The sequence below is a fragment of the Vulpes vulpes genome, chromosome 15 (assembly GCF_048418805.1).
Source record: "Vulpes vulpes isolate BD-2025 chromosome 15, VulVul3, whole genome shotgun sequence".
NCBI lineage: Eukaryota > Metazoa > Chordata > Mammalia > Carnivora > Canidae > Vulpes > Vulpes vulpes.
The window spans coordinates 92,719,267-92,744,900 of record NC_132794.1 but is presented as its reverse complement, the minus strand read 5'-3'; the positions used below and the strand labels follow the sequence as shown (position 1 = coordinate 92,744,900).

At 41.3% G+C, this 25,634-nt stretch overlaps 1 protein-coding gene across 5 annotated transcripts; it reads right to left on the bottom strand.

Moving 5' to 3' along the window:
• Positions 1 to 4,763: 4,763 nt before the first annotated feature.
• Positions 4,764 to 24,806, bottom strand: AS3MT (arsenite methyltransferase). 5 transcript variants are annotated; one of them, XM_025993008.2, is made up of 11 exons: positions 24,426 to 24,696; positions 24,174 to 24,214; positions 23,772 to 23,899; positions 22,568 to 22,718; positions 21,612 to 21,748; positions 20,337 to 20,406; positions 18,848 to 18,929; positions 17,174 to 17,305; positions 16,698 to 16,840; positions 14,030 to 14,164; positions 4,764 to 6,260 (listed from the first exon to the last, which is right to left on the bottom strand). In XM_025993008.2, coding segments are annotated over exons 1-11 (1,125 nt in total). In that variant the 5' UTR covers positions 24,427 to 24,696; the 3' UTR covers positions 4,764 to 6,155. The 5 variants fall into 5 exon arrangements, with proteins under 5 accessions (XP_025848793.1, XP_072595979.1, XP_025848788.1 ...); XM_072739880.1 differs by lacking the exon at positions 4,764 to 6,260 and adding an exon at positions 10,340 to 12,556; XM_072739878.1 differs by lacking the exons at positions 23,772 to 23,899; positions 24,174 to 24,214 and having other exon boundaries at positions 24,426 to 24,804.
• Positions 24,807 to 25,634: the final 828 nt, after the last annotated feature.

Below are 25,634 nucleotides of genomic sequence, written 5' to 3'. Positions count from 1 at the left end.
TGGTAATTATGAATCTTAGAGCAAACATAAGTTCTCCCAGGTTGGCCTAGATTCGTGATTGCAGGGGAGACTTCCTGATATATTTTTCAAGCTTCTAAAACATAAAATGTTGACATATAATAATCACACATACGAGTGCATAACACATAAATGTAAAAGAGCTGGCCATATAATTTATCATCCAAAACAGAACCCATTTGAGAGTGAAAAAAAGGTACTATTAATAATTAACCTAGTTTGAGGCTCAAACTGGGACAGTCCCCAGCAAAGATTATGTTCAACTTGTAATAAAAGGAACCACCCCCAATTGAGAAAGACCCTCTAGATCCCTTCTAGATCACAGCCCTCTCCCCCAGCCTACCCGTAACCACTATCCTCACTTTTATTTTTTTTTTATTTTTTTTTTATTTTTTTTTATTTATGATAGTCACACAGAGAGAGAGAGAGGCAGAGACATAGGCAGAGGGAGAAGCAGGCTCCATGCACCGGGAGCCCGACGTGGGATTCGATCCAGGGTCTCCAGGATCGCGCCCTGGGCCAAAGGCAGGCGCCAAACCACTGCGCCACCCAGGGATCCCTATCCTCACTTTTATAGTCATCATTTCCTTTTTCAGTTGCTATATATTTTTAATTTGGGAATTCCCAAAGGAGAGCTTGGACAAGCCCTAGGATACAACAGTATTTTACTCGACCGAGTTCCAGGGTTTCTTCCAACACTCTTCAGGCTCTTACTTCCATCATGCAAGTCATTTTAGTATCCTCAGCTTTGGATTTCTCTTGTATAAAATTAGAAAAATCAGCATTGTGAAGGAGGTAAAAGGGAGTTATTTTCAGTAAAGAAACAACTCGGGGCATTTGACCGGGTTTATATCCACAATGAACCTTCCTCATTATCTCAAGAAATCACTGTTTTTAAAGGATGGCATCAGCTTTATTGGATCCCTTTACATTATTTAGAAGCAAAAATAAAAATACCTCTCTCATAACATTCCCCTCATTAGATCCAAATGAAAGAAATCCTAAGGTTCATAAGAAAAAGAAAGTAAGGACAGTTAATAAAATATTAACTACTAAGCCTAGAAGCCCCACAAATCCTTCTGCACTTGCTGTGCAAACCTTTCCTCCCTAGCAACCTGACATTTTGAGGCTTTGCTTTCCAGGGGATGTTCATTTCATATTCACAAAGAAAGTTGTACGATGGAAGCTTGTTAACTCTGGAACAGAGAATAAACTGTCCGGCCCACCTCACCTGACACAATTAGGCCCTCAGTTATATGTCAAATTACCATAAGCAGCTCCAGCACTCTGGTTCCCTCCTGAGAGCGCCCCTGCCAGGCTCCACGTGCCCTCCTTGGCTTCTGCTTGTAATGAATTAAATATATAAGTCAGATTCCTAGATTAGGCCAGAGATCTGCCATCGTTTGAACGATCATGGGGGGAAAGCCCTCACTTATAACTTTGCTGAAAATGTGCTAATTCTAGTCCTCCAACAGCCCACAACCTCAAAAGCCTCCAGGGGTCAGTAAACTTGACCAGATAGGGAGGGTGGCAAACAGACTAAAGGGACACACTCTGTGTGAAGGGGAAGCCATCACTCACTCTGGCCCTGGCAACCATGCAGAAATGCAGGGCTCATGTGGCCAACATTTCTACTTTTCCAATAGAAGTCAGAAATTTATATTTTATGTAAAATCTTCTGATTTATAAATGTGGGCAACTAATTCGAACAATTTTAAAAGCATCTAGGTCCATAAATCTCTTTCTAAGCCCAGAAGGGAAAGTAGACTATATCAAGTTCAATACCTTTCTTTGTTACAGATGGGGAAGGTAAACCACAAAATGGACACATGATTTTCCTATGGCCATGTAATTAGTTTGGCAGCAGAGCCAGACCCAGAAAGAATACTCCTTGCTCTCTCCTGCATCACTTCTCATTCTACAAACAAGAAGAGGCTGTAGGTCTGTTTAGGTCTGGCTTAAGATGCACCCAGAACAGTATCGATTTACTGTTGTGTTGTACTCTCTCAGGCTTCTGGATCATGTGCATGAGGCAGGGTACTATCATGAGGCAGTGGAGTAGCATTAGGGCAGAACATTTTTGTGCCAAATTGTTTTTTCCCTCACCTGGAGCAATACCACAGCTACATGGCTCTGCTCCATGAAAGGAGGGGCTAGCCTGTTCCCATTGGGGAAGGGGATTGGTACGGTCATCAGTCCAAGACAAGCAAGGCTCACTCAGCAGGAGAAGATTAAGCACAAAACTTACATTCACATAACACTCCCATTAGCCTCAGTGGGAGCTGTGCTTGCAGAAGTTGCAGAGTCAGCAGTCAAATTGAGACTGGAATGAGGCAGTAAAGCTCAAGTCATAGGTTATTATTAGGATTGTACGATCCCAGCCCCATATTTGCAAAAGAGTTCATTTTTATTATCTAGCGAGATGTCCCTCTACTGACTCTTCCAGCAGGGTCTTCAAAAGGACCCTTGTTTAGACCTCAATTGTGCTGTGTGTGCAGTTGAAGAAACTTGGCAAATCTCAGAAGTTAGGACAGGTGCCAACAAAGTTTAGAAAATAGGCTTAGCTGTTTGGGTCCTGCTGGTTCACAGGGTTCAGCATATTTGATCATTAGTGATCTGGGCCTAGGACAGTGCCAGGTGGCACACAGTAGGTACTTAATAATAGTTGGTGAATAAATGAAAGACTGGATGGATAGCTTCACATTCCTTGCCAGGCTCATGTAGCAGGCCTCTCAACTTAGTAAGGCAGAATGAATCACTCCTTTGCTGCTTCCTAGGAGCCATCCAAGGAAAGGCCAAGAATCAGTAAGAGAAACAGGCTCTGCTGCTGTCTTGGCACAGAGCCATACCCTTTCCAGCCCTGTGTAGCTGGAGATGGGATTGGGGGTGGGATCCTGCTTAAGCTGCCGCTGGGCTCCCTCCAGTAGGTAAGCTGAAAAGCCTCTGCAGGCTTACCTGATTTTTTTTAAATAAATATTTACTTATTTATTTTAGAGATAGAAAGAGAGCATAAGAGGGGCCAGAGCAGAGGGAGAGAGAGAATCCAGAAGTAGACTCCTTGGCTGAGCGAGCATTGGGCCTGACCCAGGGCTCCATCCCAGGACCCTGAGATCATGACCTGAGTCAAAATCAAGAGCCAACCACCCAACCGACTGAGCCAGCCAGGCGCCCCACCATAAGTCCATTATCTTTTAAAAAGTGTTTGTAGCTACAGAAGAATTAAGCACCTGTTTCTGTGGCTCTGCTGTCATGAAGTGTAATGTTAAAATGTAGGAAATGATTTGCCAAAGGTTAACAAGTAACCTAGGTGGTAGGTAAATAGGAAGTCCCTACAATGTTTTAAACTTTTCTGCATATTTGAAAATGGTTGTGGGCAGCCCTGGTAGCTCAGTGGTTTAGCGCCACCTTCGGCCCGGGGTGTGATCCTGGAGTCCCGGGATCAAGTACCGTATGGGGTTCCCTGCATGGAGCCTGCTTCTCTGCCTGTGTCTCTGCCTCTCTCTCTCTCTCTCCCCCTCTGTGTGTGTGTCTGTCATGAATTTAAAAAAAAAAAAAATCTTAAAAAAAAAAAAAGAAACTGGTTGTAATACAATGTTGGGGGGAAAGCTGCCTGATGTCAAAGAGCTACAGGCAGCTTCCTAAACCATGCTGACAGCAAAAGAAGCATTGGTCTTCAGCTGTCCTGATATCACATGCTGGTAGCAACCATATAGATCTAAACTAATAACAATTTAAACCATGTGTCACCTGCCCTTTCAAAGCACTCCATGCAGATGAGTAAATTAAGGCACAGAGATGTTAAATAATTTTCTCAAGGCCAAAATCCCAAGTGGAAAAGAACTATCAAGTTTGGCATCAGCCGGGGAATCCCTGGGTGGCTCAGCGGTTTAGCACCTGCCTTTGGCCCAGGGCGTGATTCTGGAGTCCTGGGATTGAGTTCCCCGTCAGGCTCCCAGCATGGAGCCTGCTTCTCCATCCTCCTGTGTCTCTGCCTCTCTCTCTCTCTCTCTCTCTCTCTGTCTGTCATAAATAAATAAATAAATCTTTAAAAAAACAAAAGTTTGGCATCAGCCTTCTGCTCATCATTCAACACAGCCTCTCTCGCTTAAAGGAAAGGTAAACTCTGTGATAAGGGACGTACATTCCTAGTTGTCTATCTCACCTATTTTGAATATTTAAATAATCATGTATGGCATTTTTCTGGACAAAACACATCTACTTCATTTTATATTAATAGATATTTTGTCTAGATTCTAGACTAAATACAATTCTTACGATGTATATTTTTGTTGGAAAATAATATATAAAGTATGTTATCCTTTGGAAAAACACAACATGAATATCTACATTCCAGTTTAAACTCATCCCTCAACCTCTTTTGGGGGAACTGAGAATTCAGAATGACAAATGATTGCCTAAAACCTCCTCCCTCTAAATTTAGAAAAGCCTAATAAACCAAATAACCAGAACTCTTTCTTTCCATCCTTTCCCCTCTGGCAGGACCACCTTCTGCTCATGGATGGTGAAATATGCTTAATCCCACCTGTCCTACCTATACCATTCTAACTAATGCTGTCACTGAAATAGGTTATCCCTGGGTAGATAATGAACTCTAGAACCACCAAAGCACTGTTTAGAATCAAGGTCACAGAGTGAATAGAACTTAAAAGATACCACTCAGTCCTCTCCTTAGACTGTAGTAGTAAGTCAGGTCCCATGGATGAACCCAGTCAGAAATCTGAGAATTTCTCCATTTTTAACAGCTTTATTAAAAGAGGACTTTGGACTATAGAATCCATTCCAGCATTCTGTGAGGCATTACAATGTTTTATAAATGTTCTCATACCCCTAATAAAATATCTCTTGGGTCATGTCAGCTCCCCCTCTTGTTTTTTTGCACTGAGGTCAGAGCAATTGGTTGGGATTTTTCTCATTAAAACTCTTCATCACTTGAAGGCTGTTATTAAAGAGCTGATCAGCTCCTGATGACAAGGACCATGACTTATATAAACTTACACCTTTCTATGTCCCCCTGACAAAGCCTTTAAATGTAATTGGACTTCAATGAAATAATGTTCTCATTTCAAATGATAACATCATCCTGAAACATTCCTCAATCTCATTCTTTAACCATGGAAGCTAGAACTAAATCTAATACTTCTCTAAAAGTTTAAGCAGGACATATTATAAAGGAAAAGAAAAGGGGCAGCCCCAGTAGTTCAGCGGTTTCGCACCACCTTCAGCCCAGGGCCTGATCCTGGAGACCTGGGATCAAGTCCCATGTCACGCTCCTGCATGGAGCCTGCTTCTCCCTCTGCCTGTGTCTCTGCCTCTCTCTGTGTGTGTGTCTCTCATGAATAAGTAAATAAAATCCTTAAAAAAAAATTAAAAAAAGGAAAAGAAACCCACCGTGTTTACCTCTTCTACCCCTCTTTAAAAAATAATCACTCTTTTCCTACTGGGTGTTGTTCTGTATGTTGGTAAATTGAACACCAATAAAAAATAAATGTATTATAAAAAAAAAAAAAAAAGAAAAAAAATTAATCACTCTTTTCCTGATCAGATTAGGATTTACTACAGAGAATCACTATGTTGTCATTCTTTATGATCCAATGAGGTCAAAGAGATTCATTATTCACTTGTTTTCTTCATTCAATTGCAAAAAAAAAAAAGTTTGATTTAGACCAGTTACTTTGATAGCACTCCTACCAAATATGATTTGGCAATTTTTTTGGGCATGATTAGCATAATTTCAGTAGGAGCTTTGTTTTATGAACAAACATGGTGAAAGTCCAAAAGGTGCTATGCAGGTCAAAAGGAAGATGTTTTTCCTGAAACCCTCTGCCAACTGTCATTCTCTTTGGCCAAGCCTGAAGACGGCCTCCCAGTTCCACAGCTGACCACTAAGTGGCACCAGAACTTTGAATTAGCAAAGAGAGAGAAAAACCTACTTAACCAGCCTTTAGGTCATTTGCTATGAACCTTCAATTAAAACCTTCTAAAAATAATTATTTTTTATCAATGATCTACAATATAGTGACTTTTCACTATGTATTCTTTATTATGGTCTGTGCTATGGGAGAGAGTAGATTTAAAAGACATATGTAAGTCCTTAGCCTCCTGCCCCTTTCTTCCAGTCAGCTGTAAGTTATGCCACAGCAGCCTCCAGCAACATCAGGGGAACATCTGGACTTCATACTGTCAGACTGTCCTGCAAGCGTGAATGGATCTGTGATGATACCCTGTCAAAAATCAAACCAAAATGAAAGGACAAATTAAAGGTGTTTTGATGTACCCCAACACTCATATTCCAGTTTGACTGAGGTTGGCTTACCTGGAAGGTAGATAAAATGTTATAATTCCATGGAATCTTTGGGAGTCAGCTATCAAGGTGGCTGTCTCGTCCTGAAACTTCTAATTAGGTTTTTACTACATTTTTAAAAAGATTTTGTTTATTCATGAGAGACACAGAGAGAGAAGCAGAGACATAGGCAGAGGGAGAAGTGGGCTCCCTGAGGGGAGCCCGATGTGGGACTCGATCCCAAGACCCGGGAATCACGACCTGAGCCAAAGGCAAATGCTCAACCACTGAGCCAGTGGTCCCTGTCCGCCCCCCCCCCCCCCCATGTTTTTACTACTTTCAAGGTAAAATTCATTTAAAGCTTCTTAAAGGTGGTCCCTAGGGGAAAGTTTATTTGGTTACATTTTGTTTTATGGGAGTCCTATGTGTACATGCTCTTTACCCTTCTGGCATTGAATACCAAAATGTTGAATGCTAAATACCAAATCTTTCCTTCCCTTACTCTCATCTCCAGAAATATGTATGCAAGACAAGAAGGCAAGTCCTAGACACCAGGGCCATCATTAGCAATTGTTGATGTTCAGATGTTGAGATTGCCAACAATGGCCAGCAAGCTCTCAGGGCAGAGTGACTGGAATTTTCAGAAGACAAGACGGCAGACTTTATTTTTCCTCCTTTCACCTCCAGATGAGATATTCCAACAGCAACACCAAGGGGGCCAGAGACCAACCAGGCACAAAACAAAGGCAGCAAAAGCATGGACAAGCCACCTCAAATAATGATGAATTCATTAAACGTAAATGTACTCTCTTACACTTGATTGTTGGTCACTGCAAATAGAAGGTAGGACAAGACACGCATGGGCCCTACATTCATACAGGACAGTCTAGGGCAGCCTGGGTGGCTCAGCAGTTTGGTGCCGCCTTCATCCTAGGGCCTGATCCTGGAGACCCCGGATTGAGTCCCACATCGGGCTCCCTGCATAGAGCCTGCTTCTCCCTCTGCCTGTGTCTCTGCCTCTCTCTTTCTCTCTCTCTGTCTCTCATGAATAAATAAATAAAATCTTAAAAAAAAAAAAAAAGGACAGTCTATGGACCACTCCCTTTAGTGAAGGAACCTCCCTGGCCCTCAGTTTTCACCTTTCTAGAATGAAGACACCTGCCTGGGTCTGGGCTCCCAGAACAAGTGAGCTAGCATCTCCATGCCTGGTAGAGGCCTAGCTATGCTTGTTGCTGCTGCCATGCCCTCCTGTTCATTCTTTCCTCTTCTCGCTACATTGGAATTTCTGGTCAGAAGAGTTCGCCTCTCCTCCTTTTCACCCAGGAAAATGATTTTCCACTCTTTTTGCCATCCCAGATTCTATGAACAGGAGATAGTGACATCAGTATTTCTTTCTAATGTACACTCTCAGTCCTAAAAGATCCCAAGACTTAAAGGGAATAAAAGGTGAGATACTTTGATAAACTGTACTTTCCAGCACCAACATCCTGTGATTCTGTGAAAAGTCTAGATACAGAGAGGCAGGACAGCATACTAGGTAAGACTATCAGCTCTAAAATCCAACATGGGTTCAAATTCACTGCTTTCTAGCTGTGTGACCTTGGATTAGTACATTAATCTCTCTGAGTCTTAGATTCTTCATCTGTAAAATGAGGATGATAAAGGGTTGTTGTGAGGACGAAATGACTGAACATCTTACCCATTCAGTAAAGGCTGGTCCTCTATATTATTCCTAGTGTTGCTCACCTTGTTATTACCACCACTATGAACTGCAGCAAGACAGTATGTACCACAATCCTGGTACTGCAGTGTTTTACTAATGTAATCCTTTGTTGTTATTGTTATTGTTGGCTACATGCCCAGTGTGGAGCCCAATACAGAGCCTGAACTCACAACCCTGAGATAAAGACCTGAGCTGAGATAAAGAGTCCCATGCTCAACTGACTGAGCCACCCAGGTGCCCCTAATGTAATTCCTTTAATAGCAAGATACACTTTCCTTGTCAAGATTAAAAGAGAAGAAGGAAGAGGATGAGGAAGAGGAGAAGAGGAGAAGAGGAGGAGGAGGGGAAGTGGGAAGTGGGAAGAGGAGGAGAAAAGGCAGGAGGAAGAGGAAAAAAGAAAGAAAAGAAGGGCTCTAGAAAGCAGTCATCACTGAGACAAACCACAGTAAGCAGCATTCTTCTGTGGTTGCAGCTGTCAGAAAGACGCAAGTGCCAGCAACCCCCACATGCTGCCTGCCTGTACTGTGCTCTAGGTCTTTATCGGAAAGGTCTTCCATAAAAAAGATATGAATGTCCTCCTCCAACTACACAAGGTTATATTTCTAGGACACGCAGCTGTCTCATTCTTTAAATCTTCCTTCACTGTCAATGATTGCCTTTTCAAAACCTTGGAACTGATCTAAAGACATTGGCACATCAGCAGGCTGAAAGAAATAAGGCAGATGAGAGAGGAGACAGTTGGGATAAACTAGTTCAAGTACATGGAACATTACCATTGGTATCTGAGGTCAAGAGTTCTCCTGTGTGCCCCCAGTGCACACTAAGAGAGAGGTCAAGGAGAGCCAGGCTGGAAGAACGGGGTCTTTGCAGAAGCCAGCCTGATTAATGGTTTTTGTTTTTTTTTTTCAGCCAGAGTACACTGGAAGTGTTGTGGTTGGAGGAAACACTCCCTTTACTTGTAACAGTAATCTGCTGACTGCTTTTCTAATGAGGATTCAGGAAACTAGGTTCCAGGAGAATTCGAATGGTGAAAACATTTCAAAATACACATTGATTCTCCCCAGCAAGGTTTTGTTATCAGTGAACTTCCCAGAGTTTCAAAATACCAATAACACATTTGTGAAAGGTTTAATAGACTGAAAGTCCAAAGTCAAATTTCTCTACTTTCCAAAAAGGCATCTTCTTGGAAAAACAGAAAAGAAATGAAACAGAATGCTCAAGAATTTCATAAAGCAAAACCCGTCAATCACTCTTCAGCTCTAGAGGTGGCTTCTATACTTAGCTTGGGCTTGATTCATGCTAGTAATGGTGGCCAAATAAGAATACATTCAGGTTTTTGGCTCCAGAATTCCTGTCTCTTGCATTCAATTAAATTTTCCCAGCTACAAATTTACAGTTTTGGAGAGTGATCTCTAAATAAACTTTACTCTTAAAGACTGCTTATAATGTAACAGATGGAGGAGAAAAAGGCATAACAGTTACTTGTGTATCAATGTATGCTCAGTGTATCCAAAGTTACTATAAAACCCAAGCAAGAGAAAGCAAAAATTCATGGCAAAAGATTAGAGAACCTCTGAGCCCAGGAGAAAGGGTGTGTGGGAGAATGATAAATCCTAGAACACAGTTCCAAGTGACCAAGAATCTTAGTACAAATCCACAACTGTAACTACTTCAATTTCTTGAGTTTGCATTATGTACCAGGCATCAGGCTAACATCAGGCATACATCATTTCCACTAATCCTCACAACCTGAGGCAAAAAGTGATTATCACCTTCCTGTTACACATGGGGAGACAGAGGGTGCAGGGAGGTTAGGTAAGGTACCCAAGATCACACATGCCTGATAGAGCCAAGATCTAAACCTAGTCTGATTGCAAGGCCTGTGTACTTAAACCCCATGCTCTGCCACTATCCTGCCGTGGCAGCATCAGTGTCTTCTTTCCTGGGATTTCCAAAATTCAGTGCCTTGAGACACAGTATTGGTATGACTTTGGTGAATGCTGTGAGTTGTCAGCCAAAAGAAACTTGAAACCCATCACTAAGCCTCTTCTAAATACAATATTATAAATTAATGAATGGATCAATAAAACAATTGTGATAGCATGAATACGGTGAAATGATTAAATATATAAGAGAGAAAGGCAAAGAAAGATACTACTGTCTAGTATAATTACCTATCTGCCTTCTTCATAGGGTAGTTGTGGAGATGACATGAGATAAATCGCAATAAAATGCTTTAAAAAATACTATACCAATATTTCAGATACTAAAATAATTTCAAAAATGAAACCAAAATATTTTAGAAAATGACCATTTTTTAATATAGTGGTATCCTGGCTCAGGTATACATTCAGGAAATTAAGATATGATAAAAATCAGCTTTTCAAAATAGTGGAGAATTGATTTAATAAATGAAGAGAAAAATTTGAACTAGTTAATATTTGGAGAAATAGTCACACTGTACCTCAACATTTATGCTAAAATAAATTCCAGATGGTTAAAAAATTTTAATGTGAAAAGCAAAACCTTGAAAGTGCTAGAAGAATCTGCATGACCTTGGATTAAGCAATGGATTCTTAGCTATAACACCCAAAAGCACAAGCAACCAAAAAAGAAAAATGCAACTTCACCAAAATTAAAAACTTTTGTGCATCAAAGGACACTTTCCAGAGAGTGAAAAGACAACACACAGGGCACCTGGGTGGCTCAGTGGTTGAGTGCCTCTTTGCCTTTGGCTCAGGTCATGATCCCGGAGTCCTGGGATCGAGTCCCACGTCAGGCTCCCCAGAGGGAGCCTGCTTCTCCCTCTGCCTATGTCTCTGCCTCTCTCTGTGTGTCTCTCATGAATAAATAAATAAAATCTTTAAAAAATAAAAGTAATTTTTAAAAAAGAAAAGACAACACACAGAATGTGAGAAAGTTTTGGCAGTCATATATCTCATAACAGTCTAGTATCCAGAATATATAAAGAACTCTCACAGCTCAACAACAAAAAGACAACCCAATTAAAACATGAGCAAAGGAGTCTGGGTGGCTCAGTCAGATAAGTGTGTCCAACTCTTGATTTTGGCCCCAGTCATGATCTCAAGGTTGTAAGATCGAGTTCTGTGTCAGGCTCTGTGCTGGGCATGGAGCTTCCTTAAGGTTCTCTCTGTTTCCCTCTCTCTCTGCTCCTCCTCCCTCCCTCTCCCTCTATCTAAAAAAAAAAAAAAATGGGTAAAGAATTTGAATAGACATTTCCCCAAAGAAAATATACAGATGGTCAACAAACATGTGAGAAGATGGTTAACATCACTAGTCACTGGGGAAATGCAAATCCAAACTAGGATGGCTGCAAATCCAAACTAGGATGGCTGCAATCAAAACGAAAAAGAAAATAAAGTGTTGGCAAAGATGTAGAGAAACTGGAAACCTATACACTGCTGGTAGGAACTTAAAATGGTGCAGCCACTATGGAAAACAGTTTGGTTAGTCTTCAAAAAGTTAGATGTAGAATTACCATATGACCCAACAATCCACTACTAGATATAGACCCCAAAGAATTGAAAATAAGTACATGATTTACATGTACAGGTATGTTCACAGTAATACTACTCGCAAGAGCCAAGAGTAGAAAGAACTGAGCAGCCTGGGTGGCTCAACGGTTTAGCACTGCCTTTAGCCCATGGTGTGATCCTGGAGTCCCGGAATTGAGTCCTACATCGGGCTCCCTGCATGTAGCCTGCTTCTCCCTCTGCCTGTGTCTCTGCCTCTCATGAATAAATAAATAAAATCTTAAAAAAAAAAAAGAGTAGAAAGAACCTAATTATCTATCAACTGATGAATGAATAAACAAATGTGGTATATCCATGCAATGGAATATTATTCAGACATGAAAATTAATGAAGTACTGATACATGGATAAACCTTGAAAACGTTATGTTAGGTAAAAGGATCCAGACACAAAAGGCCATATAGTGTATGATTCCACTTATATAAAATATCCACAATAGTGGATATTATAATCCAGAGACAGAAAACTGATTATTGCCAGCTTCTCCCAGGGGGAGAAGAGATAGCAGAAAGACTGCTTAATGGATATGGGATTTCTATTTGGGGCAACAAAAGTTTTCTGGAACTAGATAGTACAACTTTGTAAATGTACTAAAAGTTACTAAATTGTACATGTGATTAAAAATGTGAATTTTATGTTATATGAATTTTATCTCAAAATGTCTAAAGTACTAAACAAAAATATAGGTGGGGCACCTGGCTGGCTCAGTCAGTGGAGCATGTAACTCTTGATCTTGAGGTTGTGAGTTCAAGCCCCAGGTTGTATGTACAGATTACCTAAAAATAAAACCTATTAAAAAAATTAAAAGAAGGGAATCTCTGGGTGGCTCAGTGGTTTAGGGCCTGCCTTTGGCCCAGGGCGTGATTCTGGAGTCCTGGGATTGAGTCCTGCATCAGGCTTCCTGCATGGAGCCTGCTTCTCCCTCTGCCTGTGTCTCTACCTCGCTCTCTCTGTATCTCTCCTGAATAAATAAATAAAATAAAATAAAAAGAATTAAAAGAAAATATAGGTAAATTCATAATGTTCACACAGAGCAAGTCTTTCTAATCATAACATAAGAGGCAGAAACCATGAAGGAAATGACTACATAAAAATTGAAAATGTGTATTCAGGAAAAATAAGTAAATAAAAAGATGACATGCTAAGAAAAAATATTCACAATATATAATAGACAATTTTTTATAGAATAATTTAAAAAGGCAAATACCACTCTAAGAGCAGATGGTTAAAGGAATTATATAGGAAGTTCAAAATGGATGAAAACATAACTGGCCAACAAATATACCAAAAGATTCAATATATGCAAAATAAAACAACACATTAGTTTCTGCCCATTAGACAAAAAAAGGTTTTATTTTTTTAAAGATTTTATTATTTATTTATTTATTCATGGGAGACACAGAAACAGAGGGAGAGATACAGGCAGAGGGAGAAGCAGACTCCCCAAGAGGAGCACAGTGTGGAACTTGAACCCAGAACCCAGAGATCAAGCCCTGAGCCAAAGGTAGACGCTCAACCACTGAGCCACCCAGGCGTCCCAAGAAAAGTTTTTAAAAAATAATAACCAATATTAGTAAGAGCAGAGAAAAGGTATTATCATATATTGCAAGTAGGCATGTAGACTGGTACAGTCTTTCTGTAGCACAATTCAATTATCTTAATTTAGACTTACAATTATTTGAGGGGCACCTGAGTGGCTCAGTCAGTTAAGCATCTGCCTTCAGCTCAGATCATGGTCCTTGGGGTCCTAGGACTGAGTCCCCGTGTCAGGCTCCCTGCTCAGCAGGGACTCTGCTTCTCCCTCTCCCTCTGCCCCTCCTTCTGCTTGTGCTCTCTCTCCTTCTCTCTCTCAAATAAATAAATAAAATCTTTTTTAAAATTATTTTTTCAAAAACTTACAAATATTTGAATAAATTTTTCCAAGGTAGCTCTTAACCGTTTTTGTATCTGGACTCCTTTAAGAATCTAATGAAAGTGGGCACCTGGGTGGCTCAGTGGTTGAGCATCAGTCTTCAGCTCAGGTTATGATCCGGGGAACCTGGGATCAAGTCCTGTATCAGGCTCCCCGCAGGAAGCTTGCTTCTCCCTCTGCCTGTGTCTCTGCCTTTCTCTGTGTCTCTCATGAATAAATAAATGAAATCTTAACAGAAAAAAGAATCTGATGAAAGTCATAGACACTCTCTTGAGAAAATACATACACACACATATAATTTTAAGGGGTTCATGGATGCCCTGAAGTCCATTCATAGGTGCACCAAGTTAAGAGTCTCTGGCTTACTGTCCAGATTGGAAAAATAAAGTTATGAAATTAATTCAAGTTATTTTGTAGACATAAATATACTAGAAATTATCAATAGTGGCCAACTAAAGGAAAAATGATTTGTTTCTTGCTTTAGCAGTCTGTGGCAAGGTATGGGTTGAAAGCCAAACAAACCTTTGATTCTAAAGCAGAACAGCCACTACATGTTGGCAGCGTCTCTCCAATTGGTCTGATCAGAAAATCTTGGGCAAATCGTGAATTTTTCAAGATAGCTGCTGTTTCTTTATCCACTTCAATGATTTCACCTTCCTGAAGGGTAGTAGGAAAAAAACACATATTAAGAAATGCCACTTTAAAGACACCTGGGTGAATCAATCAGTTAAACCTCTTTGCCTTTGGCTCAGGTCATGATCTCAGGGTCTTGGGATGGAGCACCTACCTGAGGGCTCCCTGCTCAGTGGGGAGCTTGCTTCTCCCTCTTCCTCTGCCTCTTTCCTCCCTGGCTTGTATACTGTCTCTGTCTCTATCTCTGTCTCTGTCTCTCTCTCTCTCTCAAATACATAAATAAAATCTTTAAAAAAAGAAAGAAATGCCACTTGAATCTCAATAAAAGAAAAACATGCAAAGGTTTTACTAAGGAGTGACATTTCAGGATAAAAGACTATACCTGGGGATCCCTGGGTGGCTCAGCAGTTTAGCACCTGCCTTTGGCCCAGGGAGTGGTCCTGGAGTCCCAGGATCAAGTCCCATCGGGCTCCCTGTATGGAGCCTGCTTCTCCCTCTCCCTGTGTCTCTACCTCCTCTCTCTCTCTGTGTGTGTGTCTCTCATGAATAAATAAATAAAATCTTAAAAAAAAAAAGACTATACCTTCTGATACAATATTTTCTTATATTCAGATCTTGCTGCTATTTCATGCTTATTACAAAATGGAATTGACCAGTGTCATAATCAGTTTTTCTTTGGTAGCAAAGAAAAAAGAAAAAAAGGGGGGGGGATACTCATTGCTCTTGTATTCCATTTCTCCTCAGAGACAGATGTAGAAAACCATTGTTATCTGGGTTTCACTTTATTCGTCATTAAAATGAGGTTTTAAATTAAAGTTATCATTTCTAAATAAATAAATAAATAAATAAATAAATAAATAAATAAATAAAGTAATCATTTCTAATGTGTATTCTGGTGAGTCTCAGGGTGCCTGGGGGGTTATAAAGGGCCCATGCCTTGGGAACCAAGAGTGAGCACAGGAAATTCTGGGCTATCTAATCCCTGTTCCCTTCAGATAAGCTCTGCTTTCATCCCTTCATATATATATACTGGAGTTATGTAAAGCGATGTATGACACAGGGTAAGTATTGGTTTCTTAAATAAAATTTTGCTTTAAAAAAGAATCTACTATTAAAAATGGGGTGGGTTTTTTGTTTTTGTTTTTTTGAGAGCCACTGTATCAGAGCAATGAGTTCAAAGGCCCTTCCCACTTTGATTCTGTGACTCTACAGAAGCAGGCAGGACACCAAGGGGCAGTGCATCAGTGAAAAAGCATTAATAACTCCACTGCACCAAGGGGTAGTTAAGAAACTTGAAGATGCTATTTGAACCCAAAAAATCAGGGGTAGAAAACAGTAAATCCTTCTACCTTTGGAACAAATCATGACTGCATCTTCTATTTACTGAGTTCCCAGTATGTACCAATGTTCTGCTATATTATTGCTAATCTTTATTAAGATTTTATTTTTTAAGTAATATCTACACCCAATGTGGGGCTCAAACTTACAACCCTGAGATGTAGAGTCACATGCTCTACTGACTGAGCAAGCCAAGTACCCCTGTGTTATTGCTAATCTTATAGAAATTCTACACAGTAAGTGTTATCACCCCTACTCTTGCAGTAGAGCAAACTATATCTCAAAGAAGGACTTATTCAAGTTTACCCGAGTAATAAATAATAGAGCCAGAATTTGAACCCAGGTATCTGATTCCAAAGCCTGTACTTTTCCATTTTGAGAAAATAAAGCCTGCTCTGCAAAGAGTAGTAGAAATAGCACTGTGTTGTCATTAAACACTAACAGTTCCTTAATTCTATGATACAAGTGAACCACTGAAATACGGTTGCACAATACTTCTTTTCTTTTCCATCCTGCTTTTCTGTAATTCCACTAATCTGATGTCTGAAGGATGCTTCCTGTAAAAATTTTTCTTAAGGGGATGCTTGGGTGGCTGAGTTGGTTAAGCATCTGCCTTCAGCTCAGGTCATGATCCCAGGGTTCTGGGATCGAGCCTCACATCAGGTGCCTTGCTCAGCAGGGAGCCGGCTTCTCCTCTCCTGCTCCCCCTGCTTCTGCTCTCTCTCTCCCTCTCTGTCAAATAAATAAATGAAAATCTTAAAAATAAACTTTCTTAGGTGTGATAGTGATATTGTGATTATGTAGGAGAATTTTTTATTCTTAGGAGATACATCCTGAAATATTAAGGGTAAAATGTCATGACGCCTGCAACTTACTTTTAACGGTTCCGTGAAAGTATACATACACACCCATGCGCATCCCAAAAGCAGAAAACTGAGAAGCAATGAAAGGTTAAGAAAAGGTAGGGATCCCTGGGTGGCGCAGCGGTTTGGCGCCTGCCTTTGGCCCAGGGCACCATCCTGGAGACCGGGGATCGAATCCCATGTCGGGCTCCTGGTGCATGGAGCCTGCTTCTCCCTCTGCCTGTGTCTCTGCCTCTCTCTCTCTCTGTGTGACTATCATAAATAAATAAAAATTAAAAAAAAAAAAAGAAAGAAAAGGTAATTGGAGCAAGGGTAAGAGTTCTAGAATGTCCGAAGTCATGGAAATGTTTATTTACCTTAAATGTGAAATTTGCATCAAATATTAGTTCTTTCTCATGTCCTGTGATTCCTCCATTGTAAATCACTTGGCATCTCTCGGCTGGCCCTGTCTTAGGGAGTTTGAAGAGGCGAAATGTTGCAGAAACAAAGCGACAGTCACCTAAAACAGAATTTACCCATGGATCAGCTCCAGCACCCAAACGACTATTGGTTTGCTTAGCAGATGAAGAGCACATGTATCATAAAGGTGATTTTCTTCTTTGCAGCCATCAGTTATCTTTCTGGGCAGTTCACTTTATTTACTGAATAACTTTGAACTGCTTTATTAAATACCAAACTTTGGGAGGTTGCTATTAAGCAGAAGACAAGATGGGTGATGACCCAGATGACCCAAAGTCTCCTTCAAATGAGACTCACTCAGTACACTCTTGTTAATCACCACATGTGAACCATTCAGGGAGCAATTTTAACAATCCCCACTGCTATTTCTTACCAATCACTCTTTCCAATTCCTTGTTTTGAACTGTAATGAGATTGGCAGTGACCAAACGTGGAGGGCAGAAGCCAATTTTTTGGGCAAGGACGGCAAGGTCCTTCCAGTACAAAGCACCACCGAGGCACTCACCTAAAAAAATGAAAAATCACAGGCTAATCAACTAGACATTCAAGAAATTACTCTTTTTTTTTTTAAGAAATTACTCTTCTATAAAATTGATTAGGAACGGTATTATTAGTTGGGGCACCTAGCTGTCAAAAAAGCATGAGGCTCTTGACCTCAAAGTCATGAGTTTGAGTCCCATGTTGGGTATAGAGATTATTTAAATAAGCAAACTTTAAAAAAGGATATGGTATTAGTTAAAACATAGACCCTAAAAATAGAAAAAGGACCTGAGTGCCCCCAATATCTAGAAAGTCACAGTTAAAATGCAACATGCTAGCTAATGGCCCCCTGGAAACCATTCTTCAAGACAGTCACTAATGTACTGGTTCCACCAACCTGTGATCATATTCTGGATGGATTAAGTCACATTCTGAAAAGCACTATGCTATGTGAGTAAAAAAATATAAAGGATAATTTACACAGTTGTCTATTAGCTCCAGATTATCATAAATGATCTGCTACTAGAATGATTACTACTAATAAATATTCATAAGGCATTTTATAGTTTTTTAACCTATTACATCAACACATTAGAAACAACCCAAATGATTACCCATAGAGAAATTGTCAAAGTACACAACTGTACAATACAGTTGTAGGATACATACATTTAAAACATATTTTTAAATGTTTTAGGCTTAGGAAATATCCCCAAAACAGTTAGAATACTAAATTCTATATGTAGCATGCTCCTAATTTTATTATACATACATACACACACATACACACATAGACACCCTAAAAGGATATATACTAAAATGTTAGAGGTTATTGCTAGGTTACATGATAAGCAGTAATTTTTTCTTTTTCTTTTTGTATTTTCCAACATTTTAGCAATATTCATTTATTATTGTATGATAAGAAAAAGTTAACATCACTTATTTTTAAAGTAAGAACTGTTTTTTTTTATGGGATTCTTCTTTTCTTTTCTTTTTTTTTTTTTTTTTTTTAGTAATCTCTATACCTAACGTGTGCTTGAACTCACAACCCTGAGATCAAGAGTTCAAGAGTTACATGCTCCCCCCACCGAGCTAACAAGGTGCCCCTAAAAGTAAGAACTTTGGATTTCATAGTCAGACTGACTACTCGCATGTATTCATCTCAACTTCCAGAGACTCCGTTAACATGACAATAACGGAAAAAACAACACAATAACACTGAGGACAGAAGGGGATGAAGGGGCTTCAGTCTGAGAACAGTTGCCGTACTATAGGTTTCAAAGTATTTTTCATATCCACTATCTCATTTAATCTTCATAATAGCCCAGTAAAATGTAGATATTAATATCTACATTTGGATATTATAATAATATAATAATTTGGAAAACAATGACTTAAAAAGACTAAGTTGTCCAAGGTCATACCACTCTTGAGTGGCTGAGGAGCAAGGAGACAGAAGCCTCTTCCACTTAGTCCCATGTGTTCCTCCATCACAAAGGATATCAGCAGACCAGAGCTCTGTATGTGAACAAGTATCTGCCTTAAAACAAAACAAAGCAACACCTACCCCATAAAATTTTGTGTGTCCTGATTTCTTCTGGCAATTCAAGGCTAGCATAGACGTCACTGAAATACAGCTCCCCTCCATGCTGAAACAGCAGTATTAGTCCAAACAAGGTTAAAGATGACATTAGTCCAGATAGCAAAGAAAGGAATGAGGAGATAAAATCAATTTTAAAAACCAACAGAAGTACTGGGGTGATCCCTTGTGAACAAATCATAGCTGCCTCCCTATTTACAAGCAACAGCTGTGTGTCAAGATTTTCTTTCAGCGCTCTACCCAACAGACAATAAAATGGCTTTCCAAGAGTGTTTCTCTCCTAAATAAAGATGCTGGGGTGCTTAAAATTTTAGCCAATCTGAACCAAATGCAGTCCCGGGCAGTTGTATAACTAACAGAAATAAAAAGCATTCCTAAATTCTTCTCCCTTAAAAATTATATAACGTTTATAATGTTATTTATTTTTATAATAATATTTTTTAAATGTCCTTAGGATCTCAGACATATGAGTGATTAGGAATTTTAAGATTGTATTTAGCAAAAAAGGGGTGGGGGCACTCAGGTGGCTCAGTCAGTTAAGCATCTGCCTTCATTCAGGTCATGATTTCAGGGTCCTGGGATGGAGCCTCACATCAGACTCTGCTCTCAGCAGGGAGCCTGCTTCTCCCTCTCCCTCTGCCTACCTCTCCACCTACTTGTGCTCGCTCTCTTGGTCTCTCAGTCAAATAAGTAAATAAATAAAAATTTAAAAAGACAGTATATAGCTAGTTTCAAGGGCTCAGAGTCTAGATTGTACAATAATGTCTCTACCTTTTAGAAGTACATCTTGATGAAGATAGCAAGCTGGTCCATGACATATTAAATAAGACATTATTAAATCTTTTCTATATATTGTCTTTTGATCTCTACGACAGCTCTGTAAACCCAAAATCTCAGAATCTCATATCTTCTGTCACGAAGATGCACATCTCATGATATATGTAGAGGGTATGGAGCTCCTGCACGTCTTCCTTTTAGAAAGCAGTTAATGTAATAGTTCTATCATCTTTAACTTCCCAAAGATCTGAAATCCTGATAGAGATGAAATAAGCAGCTCTGAGAAACACTATATACAAGCTAGAAGAGTATATCCATAGGAATCTTTATAGTCAGTCCAAAAGTCCCTGCAGTTCCACAGATGCTATTTCTGACCATGTGCAGCAGGGGACAGGAGGAGAGACAGCAATAAGGCAAATACTTTACATGTTCAATGACAATCATGACTCTCAGATTTACTACCTTTTATGACAGGAGAGGAGAAAGACTCCATGTCTGGGGCATTCTTGCCATGCCCCTTTTTGTCATCCTTTTTTTAATGTAGGGAAAAAGTTACCAGAGTTTGAGTTCTCAGCTCAAGGGGGGAAGAACAGAACAGATTCCATCTGCTCTTACTGATTTTTTTTTTTTTAATTTTATTACTGACATTTAAAGACCATTTGTCTCCCTCTTCCCTCACCTTTAGCACTCGGTACACCTCCTGCAGCACTGCTTGCTTATCTGGTACAAGGTTAATGACACAATTTGATCTAAAAGAGAACTGATGGAATGTCAGACAAATTTGCACACTACTCAGAGCTCCTCAAATCCTTTAGACCCTAAAGATCTCTTCCATCATTTCCCAAAGCTATATCATTCTTCCTGCCTCCCTCCTCTCTTCCCCACACTCAACTTTTCCCCCAAAAAAGGAGATGGACAAAGTGTTTAAGATTGCAATAAATTGGGACGCTGGGGTGGCTCAGGGGTTGAGCGTCTGCCCTCGGCTCAGGATCAAGTTCCACATCAGGCTCCCTGCAAGGAGCCTCTGCCTATGTCTCTGCCTCCCCTCTGTGTCTCTCATGAATAAATAAAATCTTTAAAAAAAAAATAATAAAATAGGGACGCTTGGGTGGCTCAGGTCGTGATCCCGGGATCCAGGATCGAGTGCCGCATGGGGCTCCCTGTGAGGAGCCTGCTTCTCCCTCTGCCTGTGTCTCTGCCTCTCTCTCTTCTGTGTCTCTCATGAATAAATAAATAAATCTTTAAAAAAATAAAATAAAAACCCAATATAGGGATCCCTGGGTGGCGCAGCGGCTTGGCGCCTGCCTTTGGCCCAGGGCGCGATCCTGGAGATGCGGGATCGAATCCCACGTCGGGCTTCCGGTGCATGGAGCCTGCTTCTCCCTCAGCTATCATAAATAAAAATTAAAAAAAAAAAAAAAAAACCAATATATTGTTAGCCATATTGAGCATGCAGGAAAAAAAAATCAGGCACGCTTATTTGTTTCTGCCCTGAGAGTCACCATGCAACAGCACAAAACCTGCAGCCAGATGCCTATTGCACCACGCACTGTTTATGTCACAGGTAAATTGGCAAAATTCCTCCAAGGCAGCTTTATTAAGGCTGTCACCTGGGCATGATTTGACAACAACTCTAAGAAAAAGAAGAAACACAGAGTCCTATACTTTGCTGTGACAATAATACTAAAGATAACACATTGGTGTGTGTTCTATGAGCAGACTCAGTGGTCCTGCTCTTCTTCTGGGCTCATCCGTTCATGGTTAAGTTTACAATTGGTTCTCTCCTGGGCTAGTGTGTTCTGAGGCCCTTGGGCTACAAGCGCCCGAGAGCAACTCCCTCCCTTTATCAAGTCATGAGTAACACCCCAAATGAGACTCAGTATAGCGAAGAGTGGTGACATTTGTGTTCAACAGGAAATGGGCTATATTCACAAAAATGAGGGTGTAGACCTACATAACTATATCATAACTCTCATCCTTGATTCCAATCTCCTCCAATTTCTCTATGTAGCCATGTAGAAAAGTCACATTGGGGGTCTGGAAGCCATATTTTTCCATGTGATATTCAATATACTTCTTAGCCACTTCTACCTAAAAACACAAAAACAAAAAATATTTATACTTATATATAAATTTGATAATCATTTTTTAAAAATATGGTACTTCTGGGGACACCTGGGTGGCTCAGCAGTTGAGCATCTGCCTTTGACTCAGGGCGTGATCCCGGGATCCAAGATCGAGTCCCACATGGGGCTCCTGCAGAGAGTCTGCCTCTCCTTAATAAATAAATAAAATCTTTAAAAAATATATGCTACTTTTTTACTAAAAATTTCCTATTACTAATGGAATATTAGTAATATATTTTTGGATAAGTGTACAAGGTTCCTCTGGGCATGTAGGACATTACATGGGAAATGTAATGTCTGGGAAAACTCAATGAGGGATAAACTCCCACTTGATACATGGATTTTTTTGTTGTTGTTGTTCTGGTTAATTAAGTAGGCTCCACACCCAGCGAGGGGCTTGAACTCATGACCCTGACAGCAAGCGTTGCATGCTCTCCTGCCTGCGTCGACCAAGTGTCCCTTGATGTATGTATTTTGCTTGAATAAACTCTTCACTCAGTAACAAAATCCATCAAGATAGGTGGCAGAGGAAGGGAAAAATCAGATTCCAATGGGTGATTATAATTTTCTTATGTCAGGTCAAACCTCTGACTCTGTTCTCCCAGAAGGGCTCCTAGTTGTCAAAGTTCTCAGGCTTTGGGGACAGGAAACCCTAGTGGCACAAATGAGCTTTGTATTGAGTAGCCCTCTTAGATTATCCTCAAAGACTCACAAAAGAAACTTCATCTCTAAAAGAATGCCTTTGAGAATTTCTTCCTTTTTGTCCTCCAAATCACTGCCTCACCTGACTTTCTGTCATGTCTATCCCAGTGACATGTCCTGTCTCACCAACCAGCTGACTAAGTGCATAGCAATCTCTGCCACTTCCACTGCCCAGGTCCAAAATCCAGCAGTTCTCCAGACACTCAGGGATGACCAGACCACAGCCATAATACCTGGGAAATAGAAAACACATGCATATATACATATTTTTTCCCCTAGAGACTAGAATATGTGGAATCACTACATCTTACAAATCCTTCCTTCCCACCTCCCTCCTTCCTTTCTGTCCCTCCTTGCTTCCATCATTTACTGGATTTCCATTTAGGTGTTCAGTTTCCCTCACTAAACTGGAAGCTCCATGAAAACTGGGACTCTGCTTTGTTTACCATTGTTATCAAGGTTGGGCATTGTACCAGGTACTAAGACAAATAAGCCATTTACAATATTTGTTGAATAAATATATTTAGTTAGGCATTAGCTGAACATCTACTACAGGTCCAGAACTTCTGTCCCCTGGGGGTATTTACCTGGGGAGGCAACCCATGAGCACAGAAAACACTTCCCATGATTTACTGAATTGGCAGTAAATGCTATAGTGGTTTAGGGAAGAGGGTGCTCAAGGATAGAAATGGCCTCACAAACCAGGTAGGCCAGCAGTGAAGTGTTGGAAGGCAGAAAGGAGAGGGAAGGTGTTCCAGATCAATAATTGCATGTGAGGCAGGAGGAAGGGAAAGAGCTGGCTGGAACAGTTAGTGCATCAGAAGGAACTGGGGTTGGCTAGGAAGGGGGGACCAAACTGCACAGCCTCGACAATCCAAGGTGTATAAACGTATCCTGAGTAAAGGGGGGATGGGGTTGGGGGTTTTAAACAGAGCTGTAAGATGATCAGAGTGTGCTTTACTAGTTTTACAATAGACAAGGCAAACCAGATGGATTGGAGGAAATGGATTAATTAATTCCCTAGTGACCACATTACTATCTTTTGAAAAAGCTGCTGTCTGGGATGCCTGGGTGGCTCTGTCTTTGGCTCAGGGCGTCATCCCAGTCTGTGTATGGAGTCCTACATTCGGCCCCCTGGGTGGAGCCTGCTTTTTCCTCTGCCTATGTCTCTGCCTCTCTCTGTGCATCTCTCATGAATAAATAAATAAATATATTAATTTAAAAAAAAAAGTTGCTCTCTAGAGTCTTTGTGACTGGGGGGACGGGGCTGGCACAGGGCACTCTACCTCAAGGTTACTTCTTCGTGTACATTCCTCAAGGCTTCCTGGATGTGCCTGGGGACCAGCCTGGCTGTAGTGACACAGGCACTGGTCTGGAGGTCCCCTGATTTCTTCAGCACCTGCCCGTAGTAGGTCTGACCAGAGGCCATGGGGAGAGAGAAGAGCTGGAGATGGTCTCCACAGGGTGCAGGGTGAAGGCTTCCATGCCCACCACCACCCCCATCCCCACCCATGCAGGCCTGGTGAGGCTTTCTCTGAAAAGCTCTAAGCCCAAACTCTGCCCTGCACCCCCTCCTGTCCCCTCCCTGATGCTGAGGGGAAGGGCACAGGCGGCCTGGGCTCCCAAAGGCCTAGTGCTCCCACTCAGCCGAGGCTCCTCCTTGGCCATTCACCGCCCTCCTGCGGCACCTGCACGTCCTTCCAGGTCTCCGCGTCGCGGGAGGCGGCCACTGCCAAGAGGAGAAAAGGAAACTGAAAGGCGAAGGTGCTGAGCACCTGCAAGGGGAAAGGGCTTGCGCTAAGACAGAAGGGGGGTTAGGGGGCGGGCTGGGAGCCCCGGAGGTGGTGCTTGGTGGGGGCCGGTGACTGCAGGACCTGCCTTGAGGAGCTGCACGGGGATGCCCGGCAGGGAGGCGGGAGGGGGGGGCCCGGCGCACTCACTGTCTCCTCGGCCTCCGGATTCCAGGATTTGGGTACACCTGCAACCAGCTCCCCAGGCCCCGCGCTCCGGAGGCCCCGCCCCGGGCCAGGCGGCCGGATGTCCTGCGGGGCGGGCTTCGGCTTCCGGGGGCTGCGCCCGGGGCTCCAGGCCGCTGCACCTGCTGGCTCGCGAGGCGGGCACCTGCCGCCGGGAGCCTCCCCGCAGTCGCCCACCTGCCCCACCTGCCCCCACAGGCCGCTCTGCTCCTGCTGGGCCGTGTCATCTCTCTTTAGTCTTTCCAACCAGAAAGAGGCTATTACTATTCATTAGTGTATCTTCCTTTATCGCTCCGCTATTATAAAATAGGTCATTTTATAAACCTATTTGCACTTAAATGCAGACCCATATGACTTTTACCCCCTTTGGGAATGCAATTATCTTCTCTCAATTTTTTTAAATTGAAGTCTAGTTGACATGTTACAGAAGCCTCAGGTGACATAGTGATTCCATAATTCCACACGATACACAACGCTCACCACAAGCCTAGCTGCCAACTGCCACCAGTTATTACATTATTGACTATATTCCCTATGCTGTGCTTTTTTTTTTTTTTTAAGATTTTATTTATTTATTCATGATAGACAGAGAGAGAGAGGGGCAGAGACACAGGCAGAGGGAGAAGCAGGCTCCATGCAGGGAGCCCAATGTGGGATTCAATCCCGGGACTCCAGGATCACCCTCTGGGCCAAAGGCAGGCACCAAACTGCTGAGCCACCCAGGGATCCCCTATGCTGTGCTTTTTAATCCCCATGAATTATTCATCTTACAACTGTAAGATTGTACTTCTTAATCCTCTTTACCGATTTTGCCCATCCCTGCCTTGGCAACCACCAGTTTGTATTTAGCAGTTTTTTATTATTTTTTTTAGATCCTATATATTAATTATATGACATTTGTCTTTCCCTGCCTGACTTATTTCACATGGCATTATACACCTTTGGTCCATCATGTTGTCCTAAATAACAAGATCTCATTCTTTTTTATAGCTGTGTAATACTCCACTATATAAATATGGAATTACATATTATTGTGTGTGTGTATACACACATATATACACACCACTTCTTTATCCATTCATTTACTGATGACACTTAGTTGCTTCCATATCTTGGCTAATGTGAATAATGCTGCAACAAACAAAGGGGTGCATAAAGCTTTTAAATTAGTTT

Coding starts and splice junctions, on each gene's coding strand:
- AS3MT (XM_072739878.1), bottom strand. CDS start 24,688: ATGACACGGCCCAGCAGGAGCAGAGCGGCCTGTGGGGGCAGGTGGGGC. Junction 22,719..24,425: donor ATCCGGAGGCCGAGGAGACA/GTGAGTGCGCCG, acceptor TCTATTTCCCAG/GTATTATGGCTGTGGTCTGG. Junction 18,930..20,336: donor AGGTGTACCGAGTGCTAAAG/GTGAGGGAAGAG, acceptor CTGCTGTTTCAG/CATGGAGGGGAGCTGTATTT.